This window comes from Squalius cephalus (genome assembly GCF_949319135.1).
Source record: "Squalius cephalus genome assembly, chromosome: 5".
NCBI lineage: Eukaryota > Metazoa > Chordata > Actinopteri > Cypriniformes > Leuciscidae > Squalius > Squalius cephalus.
The window spans coordinates 30,959,185-30,974,122 of record NC_137126.1 but is presented as its reverse complement, the minus strand read 5'-3'; the positions used below and the strand labels follow the sequence as shown (position 1 = coordinate 30,974,122).

The following is a 14,938-nucleotide window of genomic DNA, read 5'->3' as shown; positions in this document are numbered from 1 at the left end:
ATTTAGACTGAAGCGCGAAACGATTCAGGTCCTTAACCAGTTTGTCCGATTCATTTGAAAAAAAAAAAAAAAAAAAAAATTCATTCACGAATGATCACTGTTGTTTTTTTGTTTTGTTTTTTTGACCCATAGGTTATTCCAACTGTATTATGAATAATAATAGCAATAATAATATTTTTGGCAAATTTGTTCCTCAGAGATGCAACATTTTTCACCTGCAGTTCAGCTTTTCGTCATTAGATGGCATAACTGTTCAGATCTAAAATACTACAAGATAGGTAAGTAATGCAATTTTTTAAATAAACACAAGGTGGTGATGTAAGCACATATTTATTTACGTATATATGAACATGATATTTACATTTAATTCATTTTTATAAAGAGTTGCTAAAATCTAGATTTTAGATTTTGAAATGCATAGAACAAGTGGAATATATATTACAAGAAATTAAATCAAGCTTTTAAAAGTAAAATCAATTGTATACAGTATCATAAAATGCATACAATTTATATATTACCTAAAATGAAGACATAAAACTGTTCTGACATGCAGTTTCCTAAGTATAACAGTTGAATTTAAAATATAGATTTGTATTAGTAAACTGCATAACATTTTTATATTTGAGAAAGATAACTGCCAACAGTTAGTGCACTTCATATTTAGAGCTACTGCTCTCTTTAATATTACATTTGTTTGAAGAGATAATGTGTAATATTCATCTCAGTCATATGACTGAACAGGTTGTTCAGAGGGGATGTTTGAATAGATGAAGTGCGCATGGGAAAATGTCATATTAATCAGAAAAGCTTATGCGCGAAGCGGGTGGAGTCTTGCTTCGAGGGGATCCCTGTGGATGAGCATGAAAACAGTTGTGCTGCTAATTTGAGTAATTGGTAAAATAAAATGAAATGCTATGAGAGAATACAGGCATAGATATGAAAGAGTCATACCCTAGGTTGGCCCTTTGAGTAGTTGACATGGGCATAGAGGAGCATAGCAATGTCTTTATGTCCGGCCTCCAGAGCTATAGACAGAGCAGTGCTCTCATCCTACCAGCACACAGACACAAAACATACCAAACAAAAACACAGACACAAATGTCATAGACACATTTAAACAAGAACACACATTTAAATCACAAATGGGAAGAATAATACACCATTAAATCTTTTCTGTCAGATAGCCATGTGGTTACTCACATTGTCAGTCAGTGTGGCATCACAGCCTGGCTGGGCCAGTAAGAGTTTGACAATGTCAGCATGGCCGTGTTCACCAGCACACATCAGAGCGGTTGACCCCTCATCATCCTGGATGTTGACCTCTGCCCCCGCAGCCAGAAGAGCCCGGACCATATCTATACGCCCATGACTGACTGCTAGCATGAGAGCGGTCTGACCAGCCTGTGAAGGAAATAGGCCAGTAAACACAAAAGAATACTCTTAGGGAGAAACAGTTTTCTTAGTTTAAATACTCATATGAACTGAGACAGATACCTGGCTGGCCTTGGCATTAACATCGCCTCTGCTGAAGAGTTCTCGCACCACCATCATGTCTTCCACGGCAGCCAGGGAGGCAAGCATTATGGGAGTGTAGCCAGCCTTATTCTGATGATCAATATTACACACTCCTGCATGAGAAGGAATCAAGACCAAATTAATTATCCATCTAGTTTGTCCACAAAACATTAAAGGATCCATAATTTTAACCTTTTTTAACAATCAAGTGTCTCTTTACAGTTTATTTAAACTGTGCTCAAGAAACAGATGCATTTAACACTCTTTCTGTGTCTAGTCTCTGAAATCTTGGATAAACATTTATATTAAACAAACCACAACTATTCAGAGGGTCAGTACAATGTTTAAATGTTTTTTAAAGTCTCTTATTCTCACCAAGACAACATTTATTTGTTCAAACATACAGTATGAACAGTAATATTCTGAAATATTATTACAATTTAAAATAACTGGGTAACACCTTATTTTAAAGTGTCATTGTTACATGTTACATGTAATTACTATAGTAATAACTATTACAAATTGCATGCAAATAACCCTAAACAAAATACATGTAGTTAGTTACATGCACAATATGTAACAATATGTAAGTTTTTAGATTCAAATATCCAAAAATCACTAGAACAGTGTTACATATTTTGTTAACTTGTGTACTTACATTATCCCAAACGTTTCCAACATTTTAAATCCAGAGAAATCAGCTATTTTAACCAGGACACAGACCATGTGTCACCTGTCAATGATGTCATATCCGCACTACCCTTGATTTCCGTAGAAACCATGGAAACACCAAAGACGCTTTATGTTATGCCTTTTATTAGACAGGTGAGCAACTGTTTGGATACATTTATGAACAGAAAACTAATCATTGTTATATAGCTGAACACGGTTAGTCTTATTGTATCAATAGGTTGTTTTCTTGATTTACCACGACTCACAAGTACCATGTTTTTACCTCAGAGACACTATTTTGTCAAGTGGCTAACATAGCATAATCAGAAAGAGCTTTCTACATTCTCTAAAATTAATTGCATGTCATTTAGCAACAGAGGTCATCCAGTTTTTATTAATATGACATTCTAATATCGAACTAGATAACTACAGTGCAACAGGTGAAGAGTCAAGACGACAATTCCCAAGATTCCACGCTCAGTCACGGCGTCATCAAGCTACGCCTTTGTTTTGAATAAGCAACCTCAAGAGGTGAAAATTACATATTGTGCCTTTAATATTACTTGGTACTTAAATGTATAATTACAGTGTAACAAAGACACCTTAAAACAAAGTGTAACCAATAACTGTGTTCTATTTTAATATATGTTAAAAACTAATTTATTCCTGTAATGGAAAGCTGTCTTTACTGTCACTGATTAATTTAATTAATAAAAAAAAAATAAATACTGACCACAAACTTTTTATCGATAGAGTAATGTTTGGTTGTGAAATATTCAATGCAGATCCTGCAAGCATATTAGTAATACAGCTAAATTAAGGTATAGAGAAGTAACAAACAGAAGTTTAATCTGGTGTGCTACTTCACATTGGATTAATCAAGGATTATGTGTTAACCCACCTTATATTTAATGTAACAGCAGCACAGCCATTTGTAAATTGAATGTGTCAGACTTCCGGTGTCATCTACTTCCAGTTATTTGTAGCTGTTCAAAACAGCTTGTTATGCTGCTTGATATTGCAAACTGGTAATTCTTACCATATAATTTGAATGTATTGTCATGGTTATAAACATAGTTTTAGTGCACTTTGTTATTCTTCTAGTTTTTTAACTATAGCGGCTAATGAATCAGAAGTCTCGAACATTCACAGAAAATAGCTTACTTCTGCACTGAAAAATAAGGTGGATAGGTTTCAGGGTACCTGCAGCAAGTAGAATCTTTACTACGCTGAAATTAGAGTGAGACACACTGTAGTGAAGGGCTGTGTTGCCATTTTGGTCAGCCATGTTGGCCACATAGCACAGCACATCTGGCGAGACATGGCGGCAAGCGAAGAGGAAGTCCTCCACCATCTGTGGACATGCCCTCTTCTGACTGGACACACAGAACCACTCCTGCTGCACTGTGCTTAGACAGGAGCGCTTTTGCAAAGACAAACAGATAAAATGCAGAAAAAACAAATCAAAAAGTTGGGTAGAGTATTCGTGTAAACTACATGGACACTTTCTAGACATACTATGCCAAGAACAAAATGACACCAAATAAATGAATGCAGGCGTCACAAGCAGGCTTTTAACACAAACAAAATACAGCAACGCTATAATTTTAAACTTCCCAAATCCCACAGAGTACCGAACAATCTGATCTATATGCCAGTGGGTAATTATGGGAGGAGGAGAAGACTGAGTAAACATAGAAAACATCAACAACTGAGTTTTTTTCCGACTGTGAAATGCAGCGCCACAATACATCATAAACTAAGTTTGGTTTGCCCTTCTTTTGCTTTCCTGTTGTTGAGTTTTATATTTTTGAACCTTGAGAATTCATTCCCACATGTTGTTGTTGTGTGTGACAAATCGACTGGAAAAAATAGAAGCCACTAACAATGTAGGTGAAATGAATAATTACAAAGCAAAAGCCATAGAAACAAGCCTATTAAACAATAGTGATTCAAAGTATTGGAATCCATCTCTGATAATAAAGGACATAAAAAGCACATTCATACAATATGCTGTAAATGTTACAGACACTTCTTAGAAAGCCTCTACTAAATGCAGAGTGTAGAAAAATACACGGAAACGGTAAAAGAACTGACATTAAAAGACAGATCTCAGTTATTGTTCTGTAACTCACCAGTTCTCTGTTGGATATGATCTTGCTACCATTAAGGTGAACCTCCAGAGTTTGGCAGGCAGAAAGCATCTTCTCACTAAATATATACCTATACAGTAGAAAACAAATGTACCATGATAACTTTGGCTGAACAGTTTCATCTTGCACTGAAAAAACAAAACTTGTTATTATGAGCATGAACCTTTCGTTTCTTTTAGGAATCTTCACTTTATCTTTGGTGCTGCCCTCTTTCTCTCTCTTTTCTCTTTTTTTCTTCTCTTCATTTTCAGAATCAGGATTCAAGAGGTCCACAATACCTCTCTGTGTACTGTATATTGACAGACGGAGAGAGAGATGTACAATTAAATGTACAATGCATATAGCAAAGTATATTATTCATAAAGACATGCAATACACAACCAATCTGGTAAAAGAGCTCTAGCTCAACAAAACAATGCGACACTGAGCTGAATTTATTAGTAATTTAAGAAATAATGAAAACTTTTATTTACCCTAGCGATGCAGTCGTAGGGTTCGTACTATCTGTGGTGCTTTTCCTTTTCATGATAGACCTAAGACAGCGGTCATCACTGGGTGAGCCTGAAGGAAATGGATAAAGGATAAAAACTAATTTGCATAGAGTTGATGTTCATGCCCCTTCTTTGGAACTAATATATATTAAGAAAAGAAGCTCTGTGGAAGGGAATCATCATATTTGCGGGTCCTTGACATGAAGAAGCCTGAAAACCCCAGAAAACATTCCCTGGCCCTGGTTTGTAATGACATCACCTAAGCACACATACACTTCTTTATAGACCAAAAACACCTGCTAAAGGCTCTTTTTTGCTTTAATAAGGACTTCTGATAGACAAGCACTCCTGCCTTTCAGAAACCATGCACAGCGCAGGCTTCCAGTGTGGATGTTATTCATGTCTGTGTCTGCCACATACCAAAGGACATTAGAGCATTCCACAAACCAACAGCAGCCCAAATATTCTAAGTGTAGGGCTTATTCAGCCAAAAGACAAACCAGAGAGAGAGAGAGAGAGAGAGAGAGCTATTTTCACCTCCTGTTCAAATTCCACAGCAGAAAGATTGCTCTGAAAAAAGTCTCCTCTTTTCTGCTTATTTTTGTATCTTACATGCAATTCTTTGTCGGGTGGAGTCATTTCGACCAGGATGAAATACTTTTGCTAGCTAACTTGAGTTACCTTTGACACATGTAAATACAAACCATGAAGAGCAGCGGACATCTGCAATTCCATTTGATTCTTCTGTTTAACCATTGCAGGCTCATTTGATGACTGGCTTTGTGCAGTGACTGGAAATTAGAAAGAAAATGAAAGAAAGCAATTAGCTAAAACCGCATAAAGCATCTAAATCTAAATTTGACCAAAAAATGCTTTTAAAAGGTAGATACACAAATATACACATCCTTACCTTTAACTTGTTCATCTAAGTGACCGTGGGACTGGAGAGTGACCCCATGTTTTGACCCAGGGTGGCTGTCGGTTAACAGGTCCTGTTGTTCTTTAAGTAATTTCTGCATGCGATCTATATAATGATCAAGTCCAGGCTCAGTCTGCACAAACATCTGGCCCTCCGTGTCGCGTATCCTCCCGTCCCCCACTTCCACACCGATGCTACGTGTCTTGACCGGATCTGGTAGACGGGATGGACCACATGCAATGTTTCGTGTATGGAGACCAATGAGGATATTCTCATTGATATTTGCCATTCCGATTCCAACATCTCGTGTTATCACATTAGGGACAGCAGGGGTGTTTGTGTCTCTACCTAAGCATGTTGTGGTTCCAACAGAGTGCATCTGAACAGCAGCCATTCGGTCGCAAACCTTCCCATCCCCAACCGCCAGAGATCGAGTGATCGTGTGTGGTGTGTTGGTATGTCTTTCCCTGGTGAGTGTGTGCTTTGTGTTGCTGCTGGCTTCAGAGATACAGGCCTGCAAAGTGCTGGTGCTGCGCGAGACGGTGCAAAAGGCTGTGCTGGTACGCTGTGACAAAGTCTGTGGGATTGCCATTACACTAAAGTCAACACTTCGCACTGGGTCAGTGACAGTTCCTTGGGAAATTAGCGATTTGACAGCTATGACATCCATGTCGACCGTGCAGTCACCACAGCCCACCGTTTTGTGGGAAATGTTCTTCTTCTTCTGAATTGTCTCCAAAGTAATTGTGGCAGTGTCACACATGTACATTGTTGTCCCAACACCTTGATTTCGTGTTGCTGCACGTTTGCTTCCAACACATTGATCTTTTCGCGCCACTCTTTGTCGTACTTCCCACTCTTCCATAGGTGTATCTGGGCCAGATGAAACAACCTTCACCTCCGGTTTGCAGGAGACTCCAACAGCAATGGAAATCTTCTCTAGTCCTCCCCCAACAGCAGAATGCACAAGGTTGGTGTGGTTTCCAACCCCAAGAGTGCGAGTTCGCAACCCGGTCTGGGTTGCGACGCAGTTCACCTGTGGTTGTGCGGAGGAACTCTTGTCAGCATGGTTTCTCGCTTCTGCTTCCCGCAGTTCACTTCTTAGCTTGCCCATTTCTGCCTTGAGCATTGCTTCTTTAAGCTCAGCCTCCAGTATCTGAACCCTGTCACTTAAATGTTGGATGGTTTGCTGTTGCAACTCTGTATCTGCTTCCTCGTTGGATACAACCCCCAGCATAGTCTCAGTGACACTGACAGCCACTGACTGAGTCTCAGGTTTTGCACCAACAGCAACATCCTTACAAAAGTTTAATTTGTGTTGATGAATAACATCAACTTCATCAATGGACCCGTCATCTCCAACTGCAACAGATTTTTGATCTCTCGTCTTGAAGGCAGAGGATTCAAGACGTGCATCTTGGATCTTCCTTTCAAGCAGTTGCATTTCAACACCAAGCTGTTGAAAATCCGTCAGACCAGAAATGGCACCGTGCTCCCAACCCTCTATTGCTGGTTTGCTGCTAAAATCTTTGTCAATGATAGAGCCTGATTTTTGATCTTCATCTTGCCTCTTGACCAAGGCGGTCAGTTGTCTCTTTTCCTCCTGCAAAACAGAAATCTTCACCTGTAGGACAGGAATGGCCTTTACTTGTTCCTCCAGGTCCTTTAACCTTCGCAAAGCAGCTGCCATCTGATCCCTGACCATCTGCAGGTGGAGTGGGCTCACACCGCTCACTGGAGATGCTCGGCCAGAGCTTGAGGGGCTGATTTTAAGGGTGTTCCCCAATAACAAGGAACTTTGTCGGGGCTGGTCTAGGACTGCCATCTTAGCACCTTGATTTAGGGCACTCCAGCTTGTATACGGAGATAGGGTACCACTAGAGCCAAGACCACCAAAACTGGCCAGTCTACGACGTGGCTGTGGTTCTGGAGGTCCTTGCTGCGACGAGCCTTTCTCGTGTTCCAAACGTTTGCATGTTTCCATCAAAGTTTTTTCCACTAGAGGATTTGGTTTGGTTGGGGTAGGACGTTGTGTGGCTGGGGCAGACGACCCATCTACATACCTCTGAGAGGTGACTAGGTCTTGAGAGACCTCAGGTCTTGGACAGGAGGATTTAGGTTTGGAATGGGGAAGTGGGGGTCTTCTTCTGTTGACAGAAGAAGAGGAAGAGGATGAAGACGGAGACGTTTTCTTGGCTTCATCACTGCTCACTGAGGACAAAGACTCTGAAGAATTCCAGTGTGTGGGGTTTAAGATGCGTTGCGACTCAGAGGCAGCGTTTGCCGCTCCGGGTCGCTTGTTAAAATGCAGCCGTCGAATGGTGTCACTTCGCTCAATATCATCCACGTATTTAACAAAGTCTAAGTCGAGCTGGTACCCGTATGGTGTATCGATGCTGAATGGGCTACTCTGAAAAGTGTCAGCAGTGATATCACTCCAGTCTGTTTAAACAAAGAAAACCAAATTATTTTGGTAGAGTAGATTGGAGAGTTCATATTCAAAGTTCATATTTATAAAGTGAATGTCTACTTTTTTGTGAGTAAAACCGTTCAATAATAAGATAAAAATATACTTCCAAGCCAAGAACATGAAAATTTATGACTGTGGACTGTTTATAACTAACATGCCTGAAAACACTATTTAAAATCACAGAATGAAACTGAGACGGAAAGGAAAAAGACGAAAAATATTTCGAAATTCAGAATAAAATAGTACATACATATACTTCATATTCACAGTATTGCAGGCACATTTCAAGTGGTGACATTCTCAGCTTTCAAAATGTATCTGATTTCCATAAAAATATGCATTCCTTACTAAAAAAAAACTCAGCAGCAAATGTCTTTCAAAACAAAATAAGGCTTAACTTTCTTACCTGCAGATTAGAATTTTCACCAAAAAGAAAATGTTGTAGACACAGGAAAAAAAGTTCTAGTAAAGTTTGTTCGCTTTCTCCTCTCTGCCCTTGTCTTACTCATTCTGATCTCCGCTTCCAGGCCTTCAGTCTCTTATTTTGTTTCTCTCCTCCCACTGCTTTTTTATTCCCTTTCTCTTTCATCAACTCAAGCATTCAAAAACTTTTCTATTGAAAAGTAAAAAAAAAAAACCCATGCCTTTACACTGAAAAAACTTCCAAATATAAATAAAGATATCCCCCTGCATTCAGAAACTGGGAGCATGTCAAAACCATTTTATTATTATTTATATGTAATTTAAGAAAACTGCAGAGTTGCTGATTCTTACCTTGTTGATTCAGGTGGAAGTGTGTTTTCTGAGTCATGGCAGCTTTTTATAGACGATAACACCACTAAAATGTCTTTCTCAGCAGTGGAAACACTAGAAAAAGCAAAAACAGACAAGAGCACATTAAACATATCACCTAAGACATGTTTAGCTGAGAAACTGTATTATACTACATCAAGGACACCGCTAATAATCTAAATTGTTATAATAATAACAATAAACTGGTACATTTAGGGTTGTGTTCAAATTGCTAATTTTATTCCATGTATCAATTTAAAATTCATGCCACTTGGATTTAATATATATATATATATATATATATATATATATATATATATATATATATATATATATATATATATTTGTATATATATATATATTGCGTCTGGTTATTTGTGGTTAACAGATAAAAGTAAGGGAAACCTTTCAATCATGAATCTCACATGATTTATCTTTTCATATACTGCCCCCTACTGAAGATAAAGGTAAGCAGTCTCATGTAGATCTGCAATACACCACCTGAAAAAAGTGAGGCTGAAAAGCAAAGGAAAAAAACAAACATAAAGGGATTTGGATCTTTTGAATGAACTGGTTTGAATTAATCAAAAACTTTATATTATTTAAAATATATCATGTTGTGTTACATGGAAAAAAGAAAGTCAAAAGGGTATGGAATGACATGAGGGTGCTGATATATATATTTTTTCCTTTTATAAGACAAACTGTCCCTTTAATGCATAGTTTTTACAGTTTCTGCAGCTGCAAGCAGGAGTTATAGCTTAGTGACACACAACAACAAGCAAAACCATATGTCTGCCACATAATGTCAAAATTCCATCTGATTAAGGAAAGGAAGAGGGGGAGAAACCCTGCAAACCAGGAGAAGCTTACACTGTCACTGCAGACAGATATCTGAAACATGAGACCTGCATTGTGTCAGCTGAATTGCTTGGCAGTGAGAGGACATGGACACATCGACACAACACGCACGAACGGACACACACTGATCCATGAACACACACGTATATCTGATATGAACAAAGGCTTTAGGCCATAAAGTAAAACTGAGAATAACAACCAAGAAAATGATTGATGAATTGATAAATAATTTAGAAATATTTTTTTTTTGTTACAAATGTTTTTTTTTTTTTTTTTTACTGCAGAATAACAAATATGACCTGAAATAACTACTAACTGATTAATAATTTGTGCATCTAATATACATATAATTAGCACAAAATGCCCTTTAATATAGTACAAAATATACTTAGACTATGGAAACAAAAAACAAAAATAAGTTTGATTACTAAATATGATAAATTGTCCATGTTGTTGACTGTTACACACTAACAGAACAACTAACATTTTCTATTTATTCCATATGTTGGATCCTTACTTACAAACAAGGGATGTTTTGTTGGAATTCAATGAAAGAGGATAAACCAATCTTGTTAGGTTTACTGGAAATAGCATTCTCAAGATTTACTTCGTTTTAAGAGGGAAATATATGTGTGCATTAATGGATATAATCTGCTCCTGGTACAGCCCAGTATATCTTCGGCTTACTGGATTACACACTGCCTGGAGACTAGCTGTACCACATCCTCAACAAATAGCACAGGCCATTTAACATTCTTGTAAACATAACTTGAAAAAAGTGTGCAATAACTAATAAAGTGTATTTTGGTAGCACTAATAAATACTCCACCTTAACTTGTTTTTAAAACATTTCTATGAAACATTATTGTTATTTACATAGGCTACATGTCATGTCTGCAGCAAAATATTCTTAGACCGTCCAAAGTGACAACAAATGCAGAGAATGACTTCAATAAGACATCCTATCCACACTGTGCAGGTGAGTCTGTTGTTTACATACCAGAGCGAAGCGCAACTTCAGAGATGAACTGCGTTTCTTCTGCGTTTACATCTGAACATTTTTGTTTATCTTGAAACAGTGCTCCCGTAATGAATGCTTAGCGTAAACAGCCAGTCCTGGAGTAACTTTACCATGCTGTTCTGCATGCGCATGGAGGAGTTGCTGCTTACGCCATGACGCACTACGGCAGGTGTGCAGTATATAAGCTAACGTTACTACTTTTACTGTTTTTTTTTTTCTGCCATATAAAGAAAAACTAAAAGTAGTATGCTACTGAATCAATAAAATATTGAGAACAATTATACTAAACATAGGCTAAAATAACTACATGCATGGTTACGAGCCATTTATTTGATTTAAAGTAGTAGTTTTTAATCAACAAAATTATTTAAATTCAGCCCAATACAGTTGCAGATCCTTTACAAAAATTAAGGAGAAATCAGAAAATGTTCAGTAGGCTATCAGTTTAGGCTGTTAATGACATGTCTTCAAGATTAGAGCGACATCTGTTGGTCATGACAGATCCTATATAAAAAATTACGGAGTTAGAAATCAGAAAAGGAAAAAGTTTAATGTGGTTAAAGCAATCTTATTATGACCAAGGTGAGAAAGCGGGAAAGCTCTTGGCATGGAGAATAAAGAAAACACAGACTGAAAGAGCAATTAATAGCATAGACCTCCTCGGGTAAGGTAACAGTAGACCCATCTGAAATTAACGATAGTTTTAGACAATTTTATGAAAATTTGTATAAATCTGATTGTTGCCATACCTCGGAAGAACAAGACCTATTCTTGGACCAACTTGTTCCAGACACTCACAGAAGACACACAACAAGAGTTGGACAGAAATTTAAGTATTGAAGAGATATCACAGGCCATACAAAGCATCAGTGGTAAAGCTCCTGGGTTAGACGGATTTACGATTGAATTCTACAAAACTTTCAAAGAAAAAATAATAGTTCCACTTTTTAACATGTATGAAGAAGCATTTAAAAATGAGGTTCTCCCACCCACTCTAAGACAGGCTATGATCACTTTGATATTAAAACCAGGTAAACCTCCTGTAGAATGCTCATCATTCAGACCAATAAGTTTGATGGGGGTTGACACTAAAATACTTTGTAAAGTTTTAGCAAAAAGATTAGACCCCTTTATCTCACATCTATAGTTCATAACGATCAAAATGGCTTTGTACCAAAACGTCAAGGGTTTCATAATATAAGAAGAGTTTTGAATATAATTCATGAGAAATTTGATGCTAAAGATACGGCTTTATTATCACTTGATGCCCGTCAGGCCTTTGACAGAATAGAGTGGTCATATCTGTTTAACGTTCTTCCGAGGTATGGATTTGGATTTAACTTTCTCAAATGGGTTAAACTTTTGTATACAAATCCTAAAGCCAGTGTCTTGACAAACAACATAGTCTCTAAACCTTTCACATTGGAACGTTCCACTCGCCAGGGATGCCCGTTATCTCCAATGTTATTTATTTTGGCTATGGAACCCTTGGCAATGACGATAAGAATGCGAACTGATATATTTGGCATCCAGTTAGGAGATCAAGAGCATAGATTGGCCCTATATGCTGATGATCTGATAGTTTTTTTGACAAGGTTGTCCATCAGTGTCCCAAACTTAATGCAACAAATGGAGCTATTTGGTCGATTTTCTGGCTATGAAATAAATGATTCAAAATCCTCTATTCTATTTTTGAATAGGGACGAGAGGCTAAATCCAGTCATACAGACCCCGTTTATCAATGCAAAAGAGGGATTTGTGTATCTTGGTGTTAAAATTACCCCAGACATTAAAACCATTGTACCAATGAATTATGATCCTTTGGTTAGTGAAGTAAAGGAGTCTAAATAAATGGATAGTAATGCCCGTGTCAATGATTGGCAGAATAAACATGATCAAAATGAGCATATTACCAAAATTTTTATATCTGTTTCAGGCACTTCCTTTGCCTCTCTCAAAACAATTTTTTGATGAATTAAACACTGTCCTTAATAGATTCATTTGGAATAATAAAAAACCTAGACTAAGGCTTCGCCTGCATACCTGCCATATGAGAGAGGGGGGTTACAACTCCCTAATTTTAAATTATATTACTGGTCTGCACAGCTGCGCTCAGCCATATTCTACTTTGCAACTGAGACACCCCCAGCATGGATAAAAATTGAACAATTAGAAACAAAACTTAAATTGAATCTGTATTTATATTCCGCATGCCCCAAAAAATTGGGAAAAATGAAAAAAAAAAACCTTTTTAAAAAACACAATTGATATTTGGTATAGGGCCCATCAGTATATTGGAGGTATTCCTCCCATCTCTCCTTTTTCGCCTATTTGGGGCAACACGGGTTTTAAGGCAGGAAGAGCTGATGGGGGTTTCAAAATCTGGGCAGATAAAGGTGTACAGAAGCTGGCAGACCTTTATAAGGATGGCAACCTTCTTACATTTGAGCAGTTATGCCAAACATATAACATTCCAAAGAAACATTTCTATAAACATTTACAAATTAAACATTTCATTATGTCGAAATATAAACAGATTGAATCTGAACCAACACTGTCAAACCTAGAGAATATTATATTGCAAAATCTTGAAAGGAGAGGTCATATTTCTTTATTTTATGCAGCTTTACTAACACATGATGAGGAATCCACCGCTGATAAGCTGGATGCATGGAGATCTGACATCCAAGAGGAGATAAAGGTGGCAGACTGGGAAGCTGCATGTTTAAAAGCGCAAAAGCAGTCAATTAATACCAGGATGAAACTCCTCCAATATAAATGGTTGATGAGAACCTACATAACTCCGGTCAAACTGAACCGTTGGTCACCTAATATCCCAGATAGCTGTATAATGTTTAGATGGAAAGGGTACTCTTTTTCACTGTGTATGGGACTGTCCAAAATTACATCAGTATTGGAAGTCAGTCATGCAGACTTTGTCAAAGATTGCTGGAGTAAACATACCTGCTGAGGCAAAAATATGTGTGTTGGGTATATATCCAGAGAACTGTGTTTTTAGCTCCAGACAAATAAAACTGATTGACTTTGGACTCCTGCAGGCCAGGCGGTTAATATCTCTGTACTGGAAGAAAATGGATGTACCCTCAAATCATATGTGGGCAAAGGAGATGGCATCATGTATTGTACTGGAACGACTCACTTATATTGTTAGAGGAAAGGGAGGAAATTTTGAAGAAATATGGTCACCATTAACTGAGTTTCTGAGACATTATGAAGGAAATTAAGAAAGTAAAGCTGACTGCCGAGTGGTTTTTTTTTTTTTTTTTTTTTTTTGTTCTTTATTATCATTGTCTTTGTTACTCTATTATGTGTGATGTTTTTTTTTTTTTTTTTTTTTTTTTTTAAATTATTTATTTCTATTTACTTTGGGGATTAGGTTGTGAAATATTAAGCTTATGTTAAATGTATCACTTGCTTGTTTTGTTAAAAATTCAATAAATATAATGTTTAGAAATCAGAAAAGGTTCATTATCAGTTAACGCTGATAACATATGTCTTCAAGATTACAGCGACCTCTGCTGGTAGTTTTTTTTTTTTTAAGTATAGACCTGAATGTGCGCATAAGGGAGATGCCTACTTTTTACTCAAGTGAATATTTTTGAAAGTGGGGAGTTTAGAAAGTGAGAAAGTCATGTCTGTATATACTTGTAACTTATGTTCTGCAAAAGTCTACAGAAAAGCTACTGGGCATGGGTATATACCGCACACACACACAAGCACTTTCATGTTTTATGGGGACTTTCCATAGACAAAATGATTTTTATACTGTACAAACTGTATATTCTATCCCCTAACCCTAAACCTGCCTATCACAGAAAACTTTCTGCATCTCATTCATTATATAATGTCCCTCCCTGTATGATTATATATATATATATATAAGTAATTCTAAGTTTTATATATTTTAATTTAATTAATATAATGTATTATTAATGTAATACTACTGTTATTAACTAATGTTGTGAAATATTACCCACATACAGTAATGTACATATTAGAGTGATATAATTAGCTTTTTTTTTT

The 14,938-nt window shown here is 37.1% G+C and overlaps 1 protein-coding gene across 3 annotated transcripts; it reads right to left on the bottom strand.

Annotated features, from left to right (window-relative positions):
• Positions 1 to 312: 312 nt before the first annotated feature.
• kank1b (KN motif and ankyrin repeat domains 1b) lies at positions 313 to 11,014 on the bottom strand. Of its 3 annotated transcripts, XM_079872973.1 has the most exons (12): positions 10,874 to 11,014; positions 8,995 to 9,087; positions 5,742 to 8,192; positions 5,536 to 5,622; positions 4,814 to 4,901; positions 4,504 to 4,629; positions 4,323 to 4,410; positions 3,391 to 3,610; positions 1,495 to 1,628; positions 1,201 to 1,401; positions 952 to 1,050; positions 313 to 848 (listed from the first exon to the last, which is right to left on the bottom strand). In XM_079872973.1, the coding sequence occupies exons 2-12, from the start codon at positions 9,029 to 9,031 to the stop codon at positions 795 to 797; spliced, it is 3,585 nt and encodes a 1,194-aa protein (XP_079729099.1). In that variant the 5' UTR covers positions 9,032 to 9,087; positions 10,874 to 11,014; the 3' UTR covers positions 313 to 794. The 3 variants fall into 3 exon arrangements, with proteins under 3 accessions (XP_079729099.1, XP_079729101.1, XP_079729100.1); XM_079872975.1 differs by lacking the exon at positions 10,874 to 11,014 and having other exon boundaries at positions 5,742 to 7,897; positions 8,995 to 9,068; XM_079872974.1 differs by lacking the exons at positions 8,995 to 9,087; positions 10,874 to 11,014 and adding an exon at positions 8,627 to 8,744.
• Positions 11,015 to 14,938: the final 3,924 nt, after the last annotated feature.